This window comes from Tachyglossus aculeatus, chromosome 5 (genome assembly GCF_015852505.1).
Source record: "Tachyglossus aculeatus isolate mTacAcu1 chromosome 5, mTacAcu1.pri, whole genome shotgun sequence".
NCBI lineage: Eukaryota > Metazoa > Chordata > Mammalia > Monotremata > Tachyglossidae > Tachyglossus > Tachyglossus aculeatus.
Window position 1 is genome coordinate 28515740 of NC_052070.1, and position 21484 is coordinate 28537223.

The 21484-nt window shown below is 43.7% G+C and overlaps 1 protein-coding gene across 1 annotated transcript in view; it reads right to left on the bottom strand.

Moving 5' to 3' along the window:
• The window catches only part of TMX3 (thioredoxin related transmembrane protein 3), a 77891-nt gene that overhangs the window by 34977 nt on the left and 21430 nt on the right, over positions 1–21484 (bottom strand). Inside the window, exons 5-8 of the mRNA XM_038746443.1 lie at positions 18549–18594; positions 13649–13729; positions 5593–5692; positions 1414–1491 (exon numbers count right to left, since the gene is read on the bottom strand). Coding sequence (XP_038602371.1) covers positions 1414–1491; positions 5593–5692; positions 13649–13729; positions 18549–18594 — 305 coding nt within the window. The remainder of the gene's footprint in view (positions 1–1413; positions 1492–5592; positions 5693–13648; positions 13730–18548; positions 18595–21484) is intronic.

The following is a 21484-nucleotide window of genomic DNA, read 5'->3' on the forward strand; positions in this document are numbered from 1 at the left end:
GACTGAGTGCTCCCTGTGTGCTGAGCACTGTACTAATGATGATGGAGTCGCCCGTCGGGAGCAAAGGATGAGCCTTCCGTTCGGAGAATTGAGACCCAAAGCCTGCCCAGAGGTGGTGGTCTGCGCCACAATCCCCACGTTCTCAATTCCCTGGCATTCGTGTTCCCAAAGGGGCAACGGGGATGGGCGGGCCGCCGCACAGCTCGTTCTCAAGACCTCCCACAGGATGAGTACTGAAAAAGGCGAATGCTGGCCACAGATTAATCCATCAATAATGACTTTATGAGAAAAAGGATTACGAACCCCAGAAAACTGAGTAGAAACTCCTCTTCTCCAAGTCAAGAAATTACTGAAATATCTATGTCATATAGCACATAATTCTATTTGTCTATTTTGATGCTACTGATGCCTGTCTACTTGTTTGGTTTTCTTGTCTGTCTCCCCCTTCTAGACTGTGAGCCCACTGTTGGGTAGGGACTGTCTCTATATGTTGCCAACTTGTACTTCCCAAGTGCTTAGTACAGTGCTCTGCACACAGTAAGCGCTCAATAAATAGGATTGATTGATATAGCAAATAATTCCATTTATCTATTTTGATGCTACTGATGCCTGTCTACTTGTTTGGTTTTCTTGTCTGTCTCCCCCTTCTAGACTGTGAGCCCATTGTTGGGTAGGGATTGTCTCTATCTGTTGCCGAGTTGTACTCTCCAAGTGCTTAGTACAGTGCTCAGCATACAGTAAGTGCTCAATAAATACGACTGAATGAATTAATATTTTGAGATCTCTCCAAATATCTCTCTAGGACATCATGAAAATCATAAGCCAATCATACTATTTCAACGCCAGAAAGCAGCTCAAAGAGTCTTTAAGGGCAGCTCACTAACTAAATAGCAAGTGGATTCCTAAACTACCCAGGTCCCATGAATATCTTTTTTTTTTCCTTGAATTTTCCAGGAATAAAAATTCCACAGCCTATACTGGTATTTCACTCCAATGAAAAATAGGGAAGCATTTCCAGACTCATTGGGGACATGAAAAAAATTGACTAGTGCCTTCCGCAATGAAAAACAAAACAAAAAAACACTTCATATGCATTTGAGAAGGTTAATATGCAATCTTGATATGCATATTTATCTCTTTAAAATATAACATTTTGCAAATGACGAACCCCTTTTAGAAATGAGCAATGTTTAAACCCCACTGGGAAGTATTACTAAGTTTCAACTTTCTGGAAAACAAGCTTTCAGTACTGCAATCATTTCTAAATTCCACCTTTTCTGTCAGTGGTCAACTCAACTCTTCAATTAAATTAAAAGGAAATGTAAATTGTAATTTATCAAAATGACAATTATCAAAAATTATTGAAAAGTTCATTAGTAGAGGCACTGCAAATCAGTGCTTAAAGCAAATTACCTCAGGTACAGCATCTTCTGATGCAGAAAAGAAGTATGTATAGACAATTAATTCCGAAGCCACTTCTATATACTTTTCCTAGGAGATATGAAACAAGAAAATATATCTCAGTAGAGGCAAGTACACGCATCAATTTTACATTACTGTTCTTCAGAAAATATTACTATTTACAAATTCAACTTAAAACAAGACAGCCCGAGTCTAATGAACAATAAAATTAAACCGTAATGATACATCGCCCTTTTATTTGTTTTTTCAAAAATGCTACTCACTGTGTGCCAGGCACTCTATTAAGCACCAGGGAAGATAAACTTAAATCAGGGTGGACAAAGTCCATATCCCACATGGGGCTCATAGTCTTACCCCCCACCCCCGTCATTTTACAGATGAGGTAACTGGGAAAAAGAAGTTAAGTGACTTGCCTTAGGTCACATAGCAGATAAGTGGCAGTCTCCGGAAAAGAGTGCCTTGCATTTATAAAAACAGCATGGCCTATTGGAAAGAGCACGAGTCTGGCAATCAAAAGGACCTGGGCTCTAATCCCAGCTCTGCCACTTGTCTGCTCTGTGACCTTGGGCAAGTCACCTGACTTCTATCTGCCTCAGTTTCTTAATTGGGAAAATGGGATTAAGACTGTGAGTCCCATGGGGGGCATGTACTGTGTCCAACCTGATTAATAATAATAACAATGGCATTTATTAAGCGCCTACTACGTGCAAAGCACTGTTCTAAGCGCTGGGGAGGGGACAAGGTGATCAGGTTGTCCCACGTGGGGCTCACAGTCGTAATTCCCATTTTACAGATGAGGTCACTGAGGCACAGAGAAGTGAAGTGACTTGCCCAAAGTCACACAGCTGACAACTGGCGGAGCCAGGATTTGAACCCACGACTTCTGACTCCACTACCCGAGATCTTATAATAGTACCTGGCACATAGCAAGCACTTATAAAATGCTTTATATATATATGTATACATATAGAAATATGTATATCAATGTATATTGATATCAATATGTATATCAATGTATATATTAGCAAATAGGATTTTCCCAGCAATACGAAAAGGGGAAGAAGAAAGAAGGAAGTTAAAGTGAAGTTCATGGGTCTTTTGCCAAACTAAGTTCATTCATTCATTCATTCAATCGTATTTATTGAGCACTTACTGTGTGCAGAGCACTGTACTAAGCGCTTGGGAAGTACAAGTTGGCAACATATACAGATGGTCCCTACCCAACAGCGGGCTCACAGACTGCCCGTCTGTGACAGAAGGGGGAGACAGACAACAAAACAAAACATATTAACAAAATAAAATAAATAGAATATGTACAAATAAAATAAATAGAATATGTACAAATAAAATAAATAAATAAAATGAGTAATAAATACGTACAAACACATATACATATATACAGGTGCTGTGGGGAGGGAAAGGAGGTAAGGCAGCAGGGATGGGAAGGGGGAGGAGGGGGAGAGGAAGGAGGGGGCTCAGTCTGGGAAGGCCTCCTGGAGGAGGTGAGCTCTCAGTAGGGCTTTGAAGGGAGGAAGAGAGCTTGCTTGGCGGATTTGCGGAGGGAGGGCATTCCAGGCCAGGGAGATGACGTGGGCCGGGGATCGACGGCGGGACAGGCGAGCACGAGGCACGGTGAGGAGGTTTGCGGCTGCAGAGGAGCGGAGGGTGCGGGCTGGGCTGGAGAAGGAGAGAAGGGAAGTGAGGTAGGAGGGGGCGAGGTGATGGACAGCCTTGAAGCCCACGGTGAGGAGTTTTTGCCTGATGCGTAGTAAGTTGATTGACAGCCACTTGAGATTTTTGAGGAGGGGAGTAACATGCCCAGAGTGTTTCTGCACAAAGACGATCCAAGCAGCGGCATGAAGTATGGATTGAAGTGGGGAGAGACAGGAGGATGGGAGATCAGAGAGGAGCCTGATGCAGTAATCCAGCTGGGATAGGATGAGAGATTGAACGAGCAGTGTAGCGGTTTGGATGGAGAGGAAAGGGCGGATCTTGGCAAGTTGAACCCACAAGTGTGAGATGGAAATTCCATGTCCTTCCCTGTCCACTTTCCCTGCACAGGCCCCGCCAGAGTGGAGGGGAAAACCCACGTGTCACTTTCCACCACCCACGGACACTCTGTGGCCGATCAGGCCACAGCTCGCAGGCACAACTGCCACCAAAAAAGACCATAACTACTACTCGCTTCAGAGGGGGGACTACCACATGGGCAGCAAAAGAATGTCTCTTTGCTAAGCCACGAAAAGCATTGTGGCTTAGTGGACAGGGCAAGTGCCTGTGAGTCAGAAGGAACTGGGTTCTAATCCCGGTTCCGCCACTTGTCGGCTGTGTGACCTTGGGCAAGTCATATCATGCCTCTGGGCTTCAGCTACCTCATCTGTAAAATGAGGACAAGAGTGTGAGCCCCATGTGGAACAGGGACTGTGTCCAACCTGATTAATCTGTGTCTACCCTGTGCTCAGAACAGTGCTTGGCACATAGTAAGCACTTAAGTACTATCATTTTTATTATTATCCATTTCTTCTTCCACTTTCTCCCAACCAAGAAACACTGAAAGCAATAGGGATTCAGAGACCTTTTTTTTTTCTCTGCTCTGTGAGCCAGCACTCCTAAGTGGACATGCTTAACCACTGTCTGAACACCTGGCAATCGGATCACTCATTATGCAGCCCCTTTAACTAAAAGAATCTAAATCCCAAACTAAAAGAATCCTCGTTCTTCAGTCAGGTTAGAGAGAGACAGCAAGTTTTCGTCCTCTTTCTTTCTAGTTTTCCTCCCCTAAATTCCCTTTTTCCCTACATCACTACTATTCTAGTGGTCTGTCTTACCCATTCTGAGCTGCTTTCATCCCTTAGCCGATCAAAGACGCCCTTTCCACTGTCACGAACCCCATAAACAACATCTGAAGAACACTTCAGGAGCTGAATGGACACCGAGCCCAACTGTTAAAATACAGTCATGCCTCCGGAGCTCAACCACTCCTTCAGAACGTTAGTTCCACTTTGACATAAAGCTATCAATGGAGATGGATGTGGCCTACATTAACCCAAGAAGTCCAATTACAGGAACTCCCCAAGATTTCTTCAATGGGTAGAACATGGCAGTTAATGCCCTCCGCCCCTCAGCATTTGGTTCTTTGCAGCCATTTCCAAAAAACTGAAGCTTCCATCAGTTGTTCATCGTTTATCACCAAAAACGTTCGGTTCACATCTCCCCACGCCTCAAGAACCTCCAGGAGTTGCCCATCCATCTCCGCATCGAACAGCAACTCCTTATCATGGGCTTTGAGGGCCTCAATCAGCTCACCCCACCCTACCTCACCTTTCTTTCCTACTCCAGCCCAGCCCACACACTCCACTCCTCTGGCACCAGTTTACTCACTGGGCCCCAATCTCATCTATCTTGCCACCAACCCCTTTCCCACATCCTCCCCCAGCCTGAAACGCCCTCCCCCTCCATAAAGGCCAGACCACCACTCTCTCCATCTTCAAAGCATTACTAAGGTCACATCTCCACCAAAGGCCTTCTCCAATAAAGCCCTCTTTTCCCCAGCTTGCTCTCCCTTCTGCATCCCCTATGCATTTCTATCTGTGACCTTTGGACATTTGATATTTGCCCCACCCTCAACCCCACAGCAGTCCAATACATATTTTGAAATTATAGATTATAAATTACTATTCATAGTAATGCCTGTCTTCCCCTCAAGACTGCAAGCTCATTATGGGCTGGAAACATGTCTGCAAATTCTGTTGTACTGTACTCTTCCAAGTGGTTAGTACAGTGCTCTGCACATAGTAAGCGCTCGACAAATATGACTGATCAGTTGATTACACTCCTGTCTCTCTCAATCACCTCACCATATGCCCTGCAATTTCAACGGCCACCCTGCCCCCTCGAAGTTCAGGCAAGAAGGGTAATTCTACCCACTAGGCTTGCTAAATTATTTAAATTTACGGACCCACGGAACTGGACTTGGTTAATAATTCAAATTCTGTAACCTCCAAGAATGTCTGCTATTCGATTACAGTTCAGTTTCAACATTTCTGCAGGGATGCACACTCCTGGGAAAACATGCTGCGTTCACTTCACGACACACAACTTTCACACTTTTCTGAGGCTTGAGCTCCTGCGTGAAAAATCCTTTTCAATCTTTGCATCTTCACGGCCTACCTTTAGAGGTGATTCTCCCCCAATATAAACAAAAAACACACGATGCCTCTTTTGCACATGCTCAAACATCAGCTGGCTTGGGAGGAGCCGGATTAGAGGCCTGAAAAGAAGGGGGGAAATGATGCATTAGTTGTGCTTTTCCAAACCTTCTAAAAAACCACTGTTCCCAGGGGCATCGTTTGAATAATTCCCCCCACTCTCCTGGCCTTGCTAGCCCAGCGATCACCTCAGAACTGTGGATGGGGCCTATACGTTACAGATGTATTTCTTCACTTGGATTTTTCTTCATATCACCAATCTCGCTCTTAAGTACATTACAAATGCATATTTTCTCAGGAAAGTGTTAACTCCCAGAGGGCCGGAAGCACCTACTGACTTTGAGTATTGCCAAAGTGGCTAGGAAAGAGCTCTGCCCACAGCATGCATTCAAGAAAATGTGCTGAATTTATCAATCAATCTGATGATGATAATAAAGATGTCCTCGATTAGATTTGGCAAATGAGGGCGGCAACAGAAACGGAAACAAGGACACCTGTTGATGGTCACTAGAGGACCACAAAACTTGCAAACTTTTTTTTTCAGGTAAAGCTTTGCAGAAAAGATCAAATGACCATGACAATCGATCAATGAGTGGCATTTACTGAGTGCATACTGTGAGCAGAGCACTGTACTCCCACTTGTGACACAATGATGGAAAGTCTAGTAAAAACTGGGAAAGAAAGCATTATAAACAAAATGTGAGGAAAAAAGAAACCTAAGCAGGTTTTTTATGGTATTTGTTAAGTCCTTACTCTGTGCCAGGCACTGTACTAAGCGCTGGGGTAGATACAAGCAAATCAGGTTGGACACAGTCTGTCCCACATGAGGCTCACAGTCTTAATTCCCATTTTACAGATGAAGGGACTGAGGAAGAGAGAAGTGAAATGACTTACCTAAAGTCACAAAGCAGACAAGTGATGGAGCCCCCTTCAAAGCCTTACTGAGGGCACATCTCCTCCAGGAGACTTTCCCAGACTAGGCCCCATTTTTCCTCATCTCCCACTGTTCTGCGTTGCCCTGACTTGCTCCTTTGCTCATTCCCCTGCCCAGCCCCACAGCACTTATGTACATATCTGTAATTGTATTTATTTGTATTGATGTCCATCTCCCCAACTCTATACTGTAAGCTTGCTGAGGGCAAGGAATATGACTGTTTGTTGTATTATCCTCTCCCAAGTGTGGTGTAATTCCCTGAGGATTAAATTAGAATGAACTTTTTTTATATAATCAATAGACAGAATTTCTTAACTGCTTACTGTGTGCCGAGAGCACTGTACTACGTGCTTGGGAAAGTGCCATACAAAAGAGTTGGTAGACACGATACCTGCCCACAAGGAAAATACGGTCTGGATGGGGAGACAGACAGTAAAATAAATTTCAGTTGGTGGAAACAGCAGAACAGCAGGAGGGAGAGGGTAATTAGGGTGGGCAAATGAGGTTTTAGTCAAGAAAGGTCTCCTGGAGGAGATGCGATTTTAGTAGGGCTTTCAAGTTGGGGAGAGTGGGGAGAGGGTTAGATGTGAAAGGGGAGGGGTTCCAGGCCAGAAGGAGGATGTGAGCAGGGGATTATCAGTGAGGCAGATGAGATCAAGGTAGAGCAAGTAGCTTGATAGAGGAGTAAATTTTGTGGGCTGGAAAAGAGGAGGATGCTCGAGACATTATATGGTAGAACGGCTAGGGTTTGGTGGACTGAATTTTAAAATGGAGAAGAGGATGATCCTGGTTCATGCATTCAATTCAATTGCATTTATTGAGTGCTTACTGTGTGCAGAGCACTGTACTAAGCAGTTGGGAAGTACAAGTTGGCAACATGTAGAGACGGTCCTTACCCAACAGCGGGCTCACAGTCTAAAAACAGGCTCACGGCCTAGAAATGGGCTCAGTCTAGAAACGGGCTCACAGTCTAGAAACGGGCTCACAGTCTTCTTACAGACCACATAGTTTAATATTTCTTGGGCATTTACTATGTGCAGAGCACTGTACCAAGCGTTTTGGAGGGTACAATACAACAGAAATGGCAGACACATCCTCTACCCACAATGAGCATACAGTTTAGATGTAAAATGAAATTCCAAGAATGGCATAAAACTCTACTAGATAGCGGAGCATGGTAGGTATAATGGCAGTTGTTGAGCTCACCATACCACTGCAATACACATTTGGGAAGTATAACAATGATGCTCAGGACAGGCTCCTTGGCGACAAGGAGCTTATGCTTTTTTACACTTTGTACAAAGTAAATCATATCAGACAAATTTTACCGGCTAAAACAGAGTGGGTGGCGGGGGGAGACATGGACAAAAGTGGGAACAAATAGAGGAAAACTACCTACACTGATAAGGTTTTGGTCATCATTTCATATACTACCTCAATGACACGTCAAGAAAATATTGTTTTGGCCATTTTACAACTGGCTCAAGAATCGCATCCAAATTTGAATTGTCGGTAAAATCTGTTGTCAACCTGGAGAAGCGTTTTGAGTGGTTAGTCACAACAATAGCCCGGCGGCCAAGTTCTGCTCGATACCTTTTTCTGGCCTGCTCCAAAGACCTTGGGAACATCCATTCATCACATTTCTAGATGGCACCAAATCGGACCGAGTTGCCAGAGGACGGCAGTGAAATCCAAAGTGACGATAATAAATTGGAAAAACCCTCCTCCAAAAATAGTATGACTTTCAATAGGGACAAATGCAAGAAAATACATTTGTGATTAAAACACCAATGCCAGAATTTCCACTTGGAGAAAGGTCCCGCAGAGGAGGCTGAGCGGCAAAAAAGACCCGGAAGAATGAGGAACCCCAACTGAGAGAGTCAGAAATGGCAGTTCCTGTTCCACATGGAGCCTGGGAGTAAGAGGACCTGGGTTCTAATCCCAACTCTGTCACCTGTCTGCTGTGTGCCCTTGGACAAGTCATTTAACTTCACTGAGATTCAAGTGCCTCAGCTGTTAAGGAGGGGATTCAATACTTATTCCTCCGCCTCCTCAGACGGGATTCCCATGAAGGAGAGACACTGTGTCTCTGTTGTATTCTATTTTCCCAGGCGCTTATCACAGAGTTCTGCACACAGACAGCCTTCTCCATAAACACTAATAATTGCAAAAACATTTCCTACCCTCCAAAATATGTTTTATAACAGAAGTGCCTGTACATTTAAAAGGAAACACCCCAAATTCCAGAATGCCCCTCGAAAATAGGATCATCACCCTTAATTTGAAATCACCAGCAAAAGAATGAAAAATGAAATCAAAAACACAACGATGACTTTTATATGCTCAAATGGTGCTCATGGTACTCTGAAACCAGGTTTTTTCGGTGCCTGTTGATTCTGTGAAAGATCACTTTCTGTTTCCCAACCTTTCGAAGAGATGCGTTGCATCACCCTGGCTCCCGTTACTGTTTTGAGAAATTCATCCCAACAATGATGCAAGTGCCTCGCTGCCAGATGTCTCAGCACGGGCCAGCAAAACCACAACCTACTGTCATCCAGGGAAAAGCTGAAAAACTGCCAAGAAATATTAATGGAGCTGTGGAAGGGCTGCAGGGTTTATAAAATTATTTCAGTTGTTATTCTAGATAATCCCTAAAATTGTCGACTCCTTCAAAAGAAGGCAATCATAACAATAAGGCTGATTGTGGTATTTGTTAAGTGCCTACTATGTGCCAGGCACCGCATGAAGCACTGGGGTAGATAATAATAATAATACTAATAGCATTTATTAAGCAGTTACTGTGTGCAAACCACTGTTCTAAGCACTGGGGAGGTTACAAGGTGATCAGGTTGTCCCAAGGGGGGGGCTCACATTTTTAATCCCCATTTTGCAGATGAGGTAACTGAGGCCCAGAGAAGTTAAGTGACTTGCCCAAAGTCACACAGCTGACAGTTGGCGGAGCCGGGATTTGAACCCATGACCTCTGACTCCAAAGCCCGTGCTCTTTCCACTGAGCCACGCTGCTTCTCTAATTACCCAGCTCCCGTTCTTCACCCATTCCAGGCTCTCTTTCTTCCGGGTCTTCCATGATTCTCCTTCCTTAAACTCCTCTCTCCATCAAAATGGGAGATACCTCAGGCCTTCCCATAGTTAAAGCCCTGCTAAAATCCCAGCTCCTCCGGGAAACCTTTCATGATTAACTCCCTTCGCCTCAAGTGGTTTCGACCTCTTGCCCTTTGCACTTTTACCTTTACACCCCCTTCCCCTAAATATCTACTTAATTGGTCTGTGTTCTTCCAATTGCTCCCATCACTGGTGAATAATTTTGCACGTCTCTCCCCATCAGATTATCGTAGGCTCCTTCTAGGCAGGAAATGTGTGATTGGCTTCTCTTGTATCCGGTCAAACACTTAATGTCTACTGTGTGACCTTGGACAAGTCATTTAACTTTTCTGGGGCTCAGTTGCCGCATCTGTAAAACGGGAATCACGGCTGTGAGTCCCACATGGGACAATCTGCTTACCTTGTATATATCCCAATACTTAGAACAGTGCTTGGCACAGAGCAAGCACTTAACAAATATTATTATTACTATTGCTGTGTGTTACACTAAGCAGGGCTCAACACATTATCTCAACTGCCACTGGCAATCAATGGTAGCATTTATTTAATGCCTACACTGTTTCGAGCAGTGGGGAAGAGTACAATAAATCAAACGGATCTGCACTCAAGCCACAGACTTTACAATTTACTGGTACAATTACTGCATCAAACTAAATGGTTGCTTTGATGCAAATCTTACGCCAGTGCCTTTCCTCCACCTGAATTAGCCAGAATACTGCCTCAACTCTCCGGCTTTCTTAGCCTGAGACCAGTGTCAGAATTCTCTAAGTTCGGCCTATCTGTGATATTCGCTCTTGCAGATTGAATAATCAGTATCGAGACTTACATTTCAAAGCGAAATCTGAAAGCACTCGTTTATCTTACACCATGGGATCTTACACCCTACTAGTATTTACCAGAACATAAAAACACACGGTTGATGAGGATAAAAATGATAATTGTGGTATTGGTTAAGTGCTCCCTGCGTACCACGGTGCTAAATACTAAGCACTATACTAAGCCCTGGGGTAGTTAGAAGAGAATCAGGGCAGACCCTGTCCCTGTCGGAGTTCATGGTCTCACTGGGAGGCTGAACAGGTAGTGAATCCCTATTTTAAAAATTGGGAAACTCCCTTCTGAGTCACCCTTACACTTGTATGAGTACCCTTCATTCACTCCTCCCTCAGCCCCAGAGCACTATGTACATATCCAGAATTTATTTAATGGTTGCCTCCCCCTCTAGACTGTCAGCTTATTGTGGGCAGTGGACATGTCTACCCACTCTGTCACACGGTACTCTGCCAAACGCATAGCATGCTACTCCGCACACGGTAAACTCTCAATAAATATGACTGATTGATTGATTGACTGACTCGCCCAAGGTCACCCCCAGCAGGCAAGTAACAGAGCCGGGTTTAGAACCCAGGTCCTCTGGCTCCTAGGCCTGTGCTCTTTCCACTGGGCCACGCTGCTTTCCATGTTTTCCGGAGGATGGTCTGAGGAAACATTCTTTTTATCACACGTTTAAAACAAGATTGGCCCACTACAAAGCTCAAACTCGAGGCTCCGAGCCAGCATAAGGAAGCATTAGGGGACACCCACGGAATCCTAATGCGAGACAGCTATGGTACTTAGCAAGTCCACACAGTCTGTCAAACACTCTGCTACATCAATCAATCAACAAACGGTATTTATGGAGAGCTTACTGGGTGTAGGGTCATCCACTCAGTTGTATTTATTGAATGTTTGCTGCATGCGGAGCACTGTACTAAGCACTTGGGAGAGTACAATATAACAATAAACAGACATATTCCCTGCCCACATCGAGCTTAGAACCTAGAGGAGGACTAAGCACTTGGAGTGGATAGAAGATAAGCAGATTAGACAGTCACTGTCCCACTATGGGCTCATAACTTAAGGGGTAGGGAGAGACCAGATCCTGTCCCCATTTTACAGCTGACCAAAGTGAGGTCCAGGGGGGTTAAGTGACATGCCCGAGGTCACCCAGAAAACCAGTGGCAGAGTCAGGACTGGTCTCCTCTGTGCTCCTGGATCTGTGACCTTTGGACATGTGATATTTGCCCGAAACCCACAGCACTTATCTACTTTTGATTATATATTACAAATGATTTATTTATTCATATTAATGTCTGTCTCCCCACCCAAACCGTAAGCTCACTATGTGCAGTTATCTACTTTTGATTATATATTATAAATGACTTATTTATTCATATTAATGTCTGTCTCCCCATCCAGACCGTAAGCTCATTATGTGCAGGGAACGCGTCTGCTAATTCTGTTGTATGGTACTCTTTCAAGCACTTAATACAGTGCTCTGCACATAATAAGCACCCAATAAATAGGATTGATTGTTAGGTCGAATCCAGGTCTTACAGTTCCAGACTCACGCTCTCTCTTCCTAGTAGACTAGAAAAACACCTGTGGGGCAGATGAGGCATTTCAGGCTCTCTCACCGGTATTTCTCTCATTTTGCTGACAGCCTGGAACTTCCTGGAATTCGATGAAATCATTCAACAAACCATCTGTTTCACTGCCATAGGATTATGTTAGTGTCGGCCAAAAAGACTGGGAGTCTGGGGCAAATAATACTAGTCCCTCAGGATTTCGTTAATCGGAAACAAGGCACCTAAGAAGCTGTACTAATACGAACAGCTGACTTTCCGAGTTTTGTTTTTCCCCATATGTTTTTGAACAACCTTTTGAACAAAATAAAATAAACAATCTGTGCTGCCAAAATGCATGTCTTCAATATGAACTGAAGTTGGATCCAGTGCTTAGAACAGTGCTTGGCACATAGGAAACGCTTAACAAATACCACCATTATTATCTTAAGGAATGAGATACAATGATCCCAAACAACAATGGCCTGTTTGTGCTGGGTGGGTCACACTGACCTAGAAACTACTTAATAATAATAATGATGGTGTTTGTAAAGCACTTACTATGTGCGAAGCACTGTTCTAAACTACTTGTCCATATGTGCCTAGCATGGGTGCAGGTGAATAAGACAATGTGATTTTTCAGGATTTCACAGAATGGAGAGGAAATGGGAGACATTTAAAACCTCCAACTAATGATGTATATATTCCTGCTTTATAACGATCAGAATGGGTTAGGAATATTACCACCACCATCGCTACTACTACTATTACTACAATTCACTGTCATTCAGTTGTATTTATTGATGGCTTACTGTGTGCTAAGCACTGTACGAAGTGCTTAGGAGAGTACGATATAACAACGGACACATTCTGCCTACAATGAGCTTACAGTCTACTCCCCCTATTATTACTACTAATGGCATTTGCAAAGCACTTACTCTGTGCCAAGCACTGTACTAAGATCTGGAATAGTTACAAGATAAGCACTCTGGACACAGTCCCTGTCCCACTTGGGGCCCAAAGTCTATATAGGAGGGAAAACAGGTACTGAATCCCCATATAGATATAGATTTCTCTATACAGAGAAATTAAGCAGCCTGCCCAAGGTCACACGGTAGGCAAGTGGCAGTGCACTTAGTACAGTGTTTGGCACATTTTAATCGCTTAACAAATAACTACTACTACCATTATTATCAGTTGTTTCTAAAAAGCTACTTCTCCGGTCGATTTTGAGCTGGAAGGGAAAAAGGTGGAAAGGGGATGACATTAAGTCATTAGAGAAGCAGCGTGGCTCAGTGGAAAAGAGTCCGGGCTTTGGAGTCAGAGGTGATGGGTTCAAATCCCGGCTCCGCTAATTGTCAGCTGTGTGACTTTGGGCAAGTCACTTCGCTTCTCTGTGCCTCAGTTACCTCATCTGTAAAATGGGGATTAAGACTGTGAGCCCCCCGTGGGACAACCTGATCACCCTGTATCCCCCCAGCACTGAGAACAGTGCTTTGCACATAGTAAGCGCTTAATAAATGCCATTATTATTATTAAATCCCTTTTTTTGTTTGTTTTTGAGGAAAATGAGCACTTACCCAGACACTCTGTTAGCAAACTCAATGATGTCATCTTTGGTTCTGGGCCCTCTGTAGTTATATGCCAAATCTCCCTTTAGGCTTTGAAAAGGAAAAATACAATTAGGAGAACGTTTAGGAAATGCCTCAAAATTACCAGGAAAAATGTTCACTCCGTGTGAAACCTAAGGAGCTGAAGAAGTTCTAGTAAAAGTTACTCAGCTGACTAGGCTTTCTCAAAATCAACAAATGAGGAGGAGCAAACACGTGAAAGGTTACAACAGGTACGTCAAACGCTTTACGATAATAATGCTAATAACGATGGTATTTGTTAAACACTTACTATGAGCCAGGCACTGTACTAAGCGCTGGGGTGGATACAAGCAAATCGTGTTGGACACAGTCCCTGACCCACACGGGGCTGACAGTCTTGATCCCCATTTTACAGATGAGGTAGGGAACTGAGGCACACAGAAGCGAAGTGATTTGCCCAAGATCACACAGCGGAAAAGTAGTGGAGTCATTCTTAGAACCTACGACCTTTTAGGTTCTTTTTAGACTGTGAGCCCACTGTTGGGTAGGGACTGTCTCTATATGTTGCCAACTTGTACTTCCCAAGCGCTTAGTACAGTGCTCTGCACATAGGAAGCGCTCAATAAATACGATTGATTGATTGATTGACCTTCTGACCCCCAGGCCAGTGCTCTATCCACTAAGCCATGCTGCTTCCCACATGCTGCCTCTTGATCGGCTGAGGAAAGATAAGCATTTCATACTGTGCTGTGCATACAGTAAGCGTTCAATAAGTTCCACCGATTGTCCAAAAGAGGGGCACTAGAAGACATAAAGACTGAGTCGAGCTCAGGACTGTAAGTGTATGACACAATGTACAAACATACATATCCATAATTTATTTTAATGTCCCCTCTAAACTGAGGGCAGGGAACGTGTCTACCAACTCTTGTACTGTGCTCTCCCGGTGCTAAGTAGCATGCGGTGCACACAGTAAGCACTCAATAAATACCACTGACTGACTGATTAAAAGATAATTCCTTTCCCCATTTGCATTTCATTTTACTACATTCATTCGTTCATTCATTCAATTGTATTTATTGAGCACTTACTGCATGCAGAGCTGTACTGTACTAAGCTCTTGGAAAGTACAATACAGCAATAAAGAGAGACATCACTGTGCTAATTTCACTTCCCAGTAATCATTAAGTGGATACTGTAACAAAAGTATGAATTAGCCATTTACATCTTTTGAAAAGTACAGGCTCTGTATCGTATCATTCCATCCCATCCCCAGGAACTGGATTCATGTGCCTGGGATCCAGCATTAAAATTGGTAGTTCTGGTCTTTGCTTCAGCTTGTTTTCCTATGGGAAATCAACCAATCAACTGTATTTATTGAGTACTTACTGTGTGCAAAGTACTGTACCAAGCGGTTGGGAGAGTACAATATATCAGAGTTGGTAGACATGTTTCCTGCCCACAACATGCTTACAGAGAAGCAGTGTGGCTCAGTGGAAAGAGCTCGGGCTTTGGAGTCAGAAGTCATGGGTTCAAATTCTGCCTCGGCCACTTGTCAGCTGTGTGACTTTGGGCAAGTCACTTCACTTCTCTGGGCCTCAGTTCCCTCAACTGTAAAATGGGGGTGAAGACTGTGAGCCCCCTGTGGGACAACCTGATCACCTTGTAACCTCCCCAGCACTTAGAACAGTGCTTTGCACACAGTAAGCGCTTAATAAATGCCATCACTATTATTATTATTATTATTACAGGCTAGAGAGGGAGACAGACATTACTAGAAATAAGTTATGGATCTACACATAAGTGGTGTGGTGCTGAGGGAGGGGGTGAATAAAGGGTACAAATCCAAATGAAAGGGTGATGCAGATGGAAGATGAAAAGAGGAATTGAGGAGTTAGTCGGAGAAGTCGTTTTGGAGGAGATGTACCTTCAATAAGGCTTTGAAGGGGGAGAAAGTGATTGTCTGTTGGATATAAAGAGGGAGGCTGTTCCAGGCCAGACACAGGATGTGGGAGAGAGGTCGGTGGTGAGACAGACGAGAAAGAGGCACAGTGAGACAGTTGGCATTAATAAAAATAATAATGATGGCATTAGAAGAGTGAAGTGTGTGGGCTGGGCTGCAGTACGAAATCAGGAGGCAAGGTGACAGTGCTTTAAAGACAGTAAAAGACAGGAAATGGGATAAAACAGTAATGGTATTTTGAGAGATGGAAAATTTATAAATCCGCTCAATGAATTCACGGTTAAGGTAATTCTCTGAAAATCATCAAAGGTCAGAATGAGTAGACAGTCTGAGATGAAGATGAAAAGGATCTGATGAGAATCTGTTCCCAAGTCATAGGAATCTGGGGAGACTCTGCCTTCTCAAATCCAGCCAGGAATAAAATGAAGTGCCCTTCAGCTCCATCAGGTCCAGAGAGGAACGCAAGTCTGCCTTTGTGGATGGAAGAAGTACCTTGATTTAAACTTAAAACAGGACGGGCGGCTGACCGCCGCCATCCACATGAGACTATCAGAACTAGATGTAACGTCTGAATTCAATGATTCAATGAAACCAAGAGAAAGTTGTTCAGTGGGTTAAAGTTACAGGAGAGGTGTGGGGCAAAAAAGCTGGATAGTGAAAATACCAAAGAAAATTTTGATAAGATCATTTTCTCTCACGCACTTACCAATAAACTAGCAGGGAGTCTGAGTAACCGAAACCCAGAGACCACTGAATACCACCAAATAAAGACCTTATCGGTAAAAGCTGCATTATCTGGCACTTTCCCAACCAGAGAGTTCTACTAACGTTTAATTAACAGGCATGTTGGTTGACTGCCAAACGAGCCCAATTTTGGATCATTTATCTCTTGGGATGAGGAATCTGAAAGGTCTGTGGCCTCGGGAGGCAACCGTCCAAATGCTGGCTTTAATTCCCTCTACATCAGTTGTACCGACTGCGCATCCGCGCGTAGCGAATTGTACCGAGCGCTTGCTAGAGCACAGCAGTAGACGATATGAACCCTGCCCACAAGGAGTTTGCAATCTACCAGTACGACTCCACTAAATAGCGATGTCTACCCTCAGGTTTCAAGCCATCTGCCCTCCTCAGTAGCATTCTGCACACTGTCTCTTGAAAGAGCATGGGGAGATCCTGAGTGAGGCAAGTAGGGCTAGAGTCGGGGCGTCGAAAGGTGGCTCATTCAATTCCTTAGTCGGGGCTTTAAGGGAGACCAGTTTTTTATCCTGTGCTGCTTTTGTTGGGTTCAAAGGTTAATGTATCCTTAGTGTTATAACCGCTAGTGCGAGAGAAGCCGGTGATGAATAAATCAGTGGCATCCAGTGAACGCTAGCCGTGTGGGGAGCACCGTACTAAAGTGCTTGGGAGAGACGCACTCCCTGCCCACAAGGAGCTCAGAGTCGAGCAGGGGAGACATTAAAATGAATTACAGAGAGGGAAAACAGGAGACTGTAAGATATGTAGTTGAGAAGCAGTGGGGCTTAGTGGAAAGAGCACCGGCTTGGAAGTCAGAGAACATGGGTTCTAATCCCGGCTCTGCCACTTGCCTGCTGTGTGACTGTGGGCAAGCCACTTAACTTCTCTGTGCCTCAGATCCCTCATCGGTAATATGGGGATGAAGACTGGGAGCCCTGCGTGGCACAAAGTACCTTGTATCTACCCCAGCGCTTAGAGCAGTGCTTGGCACAGAGTAGGCGCTTAACAAATACCATTATTATTATTATTATTATATGTACCCAAGTGCTGAGGCTCTGTGAATGGGGTGAATATCAAGTGCTTATGGGTACAAATCCAAGTGCACAGGCAGTGCAGAAGGGTGGATGTGAAGGGGAAATTGGGCCTAGTCAGGAAAGGCCACTTGGAGGAGGTGTGATTTTAGTAATAATAATAATAATAATAATAATAATAATAATAATAATGATGGTATTTATTAAGCACTATGTGCGAAGCACTGTTCTAAGCTTTAAACCTGGGGAGAGTTGTGGTCTGTGGGATGATGGGGGAGTGAGTTCCAGAACTGCGGAAGACATGGGAGAGGGGCCGGTGATGAGACAGACGAGACTGAAGTACAGTTACTATGTCAGCGTTAGAGAACCAAAGTGCAACGTTTGGGTTGTAACAGGTGATCAGCGAGGTAAGGTCAGAGAGGGTGAGCTGCTTGAGTGCTGGAAAGCCAAGGCTAGGAGGTCTTTGTTTAATGCAGAGGAGGATGGGCAGGCGGAAGCTTTTTTAAGGATTGGGCATTTAGTATCAAATTTAGCCACCAAATGAGATTTTTGTTTAATGACGGTAGTAATGGTAGTAATGGTATCTATTAAGCAGTAAAAACAGAGAATTAGACACGGTCCCCGGTCGAGGCGAGAGGGCAGAGCTGACAGATTCAGAAGAAAAGGTAAAGAAACTAAAGTAAGACAAGACAGGAATAAAGATAAATATACAAAATAAAAACAAAAAGAATAGAAGTGTGACAATAATTGAATAGCAATATAAGGATCTTCCTGAATCTTTATTCTACTGAAATCCAATGCTAATTATTTAAAAAAAAACCCACAAATAAATCCTTTAAGTTTTTCATTTAAAACTGCTTGGACAAATTTACACCAATCAATCAAACAATCATATTTATTGAGCGCTTACTGTGTGCAAAGCACTGTACTAAGTGCTTGGGATGTACAAGTTGGCAACATATAGAGACGGTCCCCACCCAACAGTGGGCTCACCAGTAGTGAATGATTCTGTTTCCCGGAAAATAACAAACCCAGAACTTATTATGTCCGATAAAATTATCAGCAATGTTACAAAGTTAAAGCACAGAAACGATATTATGGCAATGTATACGATATTCAGAGGGGAGTACACAGGGATTCACTCTCAAGATAAACTTACAGCTTGATTGTTGGATATCCTCGAACTCCAAATTCCGAAGCAACACCTGAAACAAGAAAAAGTACTTACAGTCCAAACCAAATCGCTCTAAATCCCTTCGTGTAGCAATAACTCAGAAATAAGAAATGACGGGGTTTAGGGGAGGATAAATGGCTTTTTTGCCACAGCTACGTGTAAAACTCACAAAACAATAATATATACTGGGTTTATATCTGAGCCCCGGACAGGACTCGCCACAGGAGATCTACATAGGAGAGCTACTCCATAACAGTGTTCATCACAGGATTAAGTTTAATGTTCTCACTGCGGGGAAAAGACAGGAAAAAAAATCGAAACTAGTATTTTGAATTTTCAGAAAGGTGGCGAGAATAAAATCTGGTTGTTAGGGGGAAAAAGACAAAAGGCATGGGTAACAAAATAAGTAACTGGAAACAAGCTTGGGCTTCTGTTTCTACTGCTAGGTTCCTGTATATCTAATACAGTGCTTTGCACACAGTAGGCAATCAGATGAAGAGTAGTATAAACAGGGGTAGAGATTGAAGAGAAACAGGATATAGGCTGGCCAAAGAGGAATTAAGGAGCAACTCCTAAAGATGACAAAGGCAATAAAAAGGATTCTTCAAATATAACAAAAACCAAAAAGCCGGCTAGGATTAGTTAATAATTGTAGTGTAGATGATAGACCCTGGGATGAAAAGGTAGCCCAAAGGCTCAGTGAATTCTACAGTCCATCTTTGAGGTTAATATTTGGTAGTCATCAGGCGGAGCACCGTGGTAACCGCCACCTTCTCTTGCACCACGGCGGGGCCCTGCTGCGTCCAGCACCGCCAGGCCAGGCCAGCCCAGGGGATAAAAGCTGCACACGAAGGCTCTCGGATCCTTCCATCCCCACCGAGCCTTTCAGACGATCCTGTACATTCGTTCACGTCGTGTTTTACTGTTTCACCTCTCCTGTGGTGTCTTTCTCCAGTCCTTTCTGCCCACTTTGACTCTTAGATTATGAACTCCCTTAGGGACAGAAGATGGGTTTCATTCCCACCGGTGGATTTTCTCACTACACTCAGTCCCATCGTTACTATTAGTATGTTCTGCATATAGTAAGCACCTAACAAATATTATTACTACTATTACTAAATTGCAATAACCACATGGTTATGGTTATGGTAATATGTCTTAGACACATTACGCCAAACTGTTATATTAAATCACTGAAACTGGGTGGCACTGACCCGGAGATCTTGAAGAACGCGGTAGGGAAGTTGAAGAATCATGACAAATGCATATGCAACCCATCATTACACAGGCCCACTAGAACTGAAGCCACGTGGCTAGCTGGATGAAGCACGGGCTTTGGAGTCAGAGACCTGCGCTTTTATCCCGGCTCTGCTACTTGTCCACTGTGTGACCTTCGGCAAGTCATTTAACTTCTCTGTGCCTCAGTAACCTCATCTGTCAAATGGGGTTGAAGACTGTGAGCCCTATATGGGACAGGAACTGTGTCCAACCTCAGTATCTTCTATCTACTCCAGCCCTCGATACAGTACCTGGAACGTAATTCACATAACAAATACCAAAAAAACAAAAACAAAAACCCCCAACTGAACACTGGTGGAGAAGCTTTAACTCTAACAAAAACATAGTTTTGGAGACAATTTTGAATCTCTCTGCTACACCTGGCAAATTGGTAGATTTTATAAAAAAACTTTAGGATGAGTAGACAAACACCCCCTGAGGTGGGAATGACGGCATCGTTTCTCCAGGAGGAAATCGATGCTGCAGTCATTTGCTGGAGTTCTTTGAAAGGGTCAACGAGTCCTGGACAGAGGTGAATGAGTGGTTCTAAGATGCTGGCTCTCTCGAGAACTGATTTAAGAATACAGCCTTTTGAACTGATCTTGTAAAGTCAATCAATAGTATTTATTGACTGTCAACTATATGTACAGCACTGAATTAACAGGCCCCTGGGAGACTGTAATAAAATAGAGCTAAGGCCAGCCCTATCTTAAAGGATGGTCCAAAGAACTACTATGATTCTCTGAATTTTAAATGAAAGCTCAAGGGCAGGGATTCCTTTATCACTATAATCCTCAAGCATAGATTATTTCGTATGATAAAACTCCAATCAGTTAAATATTACCGATTCAATTTCTTAGGGAGCTGGCCCAAAGCAGTCACTAAAGTGGTCAGATTTGGCTCTGCTCTAGGGCTAGCAAAAGCCCCCAAAAGATGATTGGTTTCTGTTATGCAGGAAAGCAAGGATTCTTGAGGGGGAGGAGAGAAAACAAGTCCTGGCTTCTCACTCGATTTTCAGAGAGATAATTAGAGGACACGAGTTAGTAGATCCTCGATAGGAGAGGTTCAACAGGAGACATGTGAGACTCCAAGGGACATAATCTCTGGCGACACAGAGTCCCAGGCACACAAGGGAAGAAAAATAGAAACACAAAAACACAGTCATAGATAGATATAAATACTACCAAAGTACCATCTGCTACAAGTCTGTTCACCAATGTGCAATTAAAAAAAGTCCACAACCTCAAGAACCTACCTTGGCCCCATTTCTCAAAACCCGCAATTGGATTCCGTATCTCGGAATCATACCACCGATATAACCAATTGTCGGCGCTTGATAGAGTGCCTGGCACATAGTAAGCGCTTATCAAATACCATAATCGCTTATGTGAGTTTGTGTCTCCTCTCCTCCACTCACTCTCACCACTCCCGCCTGGAATTCCTTCCCTTTGCAAGAGCGACGGGCCAGAACTCACCGTCTTCCTAAAACCTCATCTCCTACTGCAAGCTTTCCCCAACTAGTTATCAGTACCCCAAGTTTTACCAATCCACTGGCAATCGCAGAATTTATCAAACAATCAATGGTGTGTAATGTGTGCGTACTGTAAGCAGAGCATGAACTAAATGCTTGGGAAAGTATAATA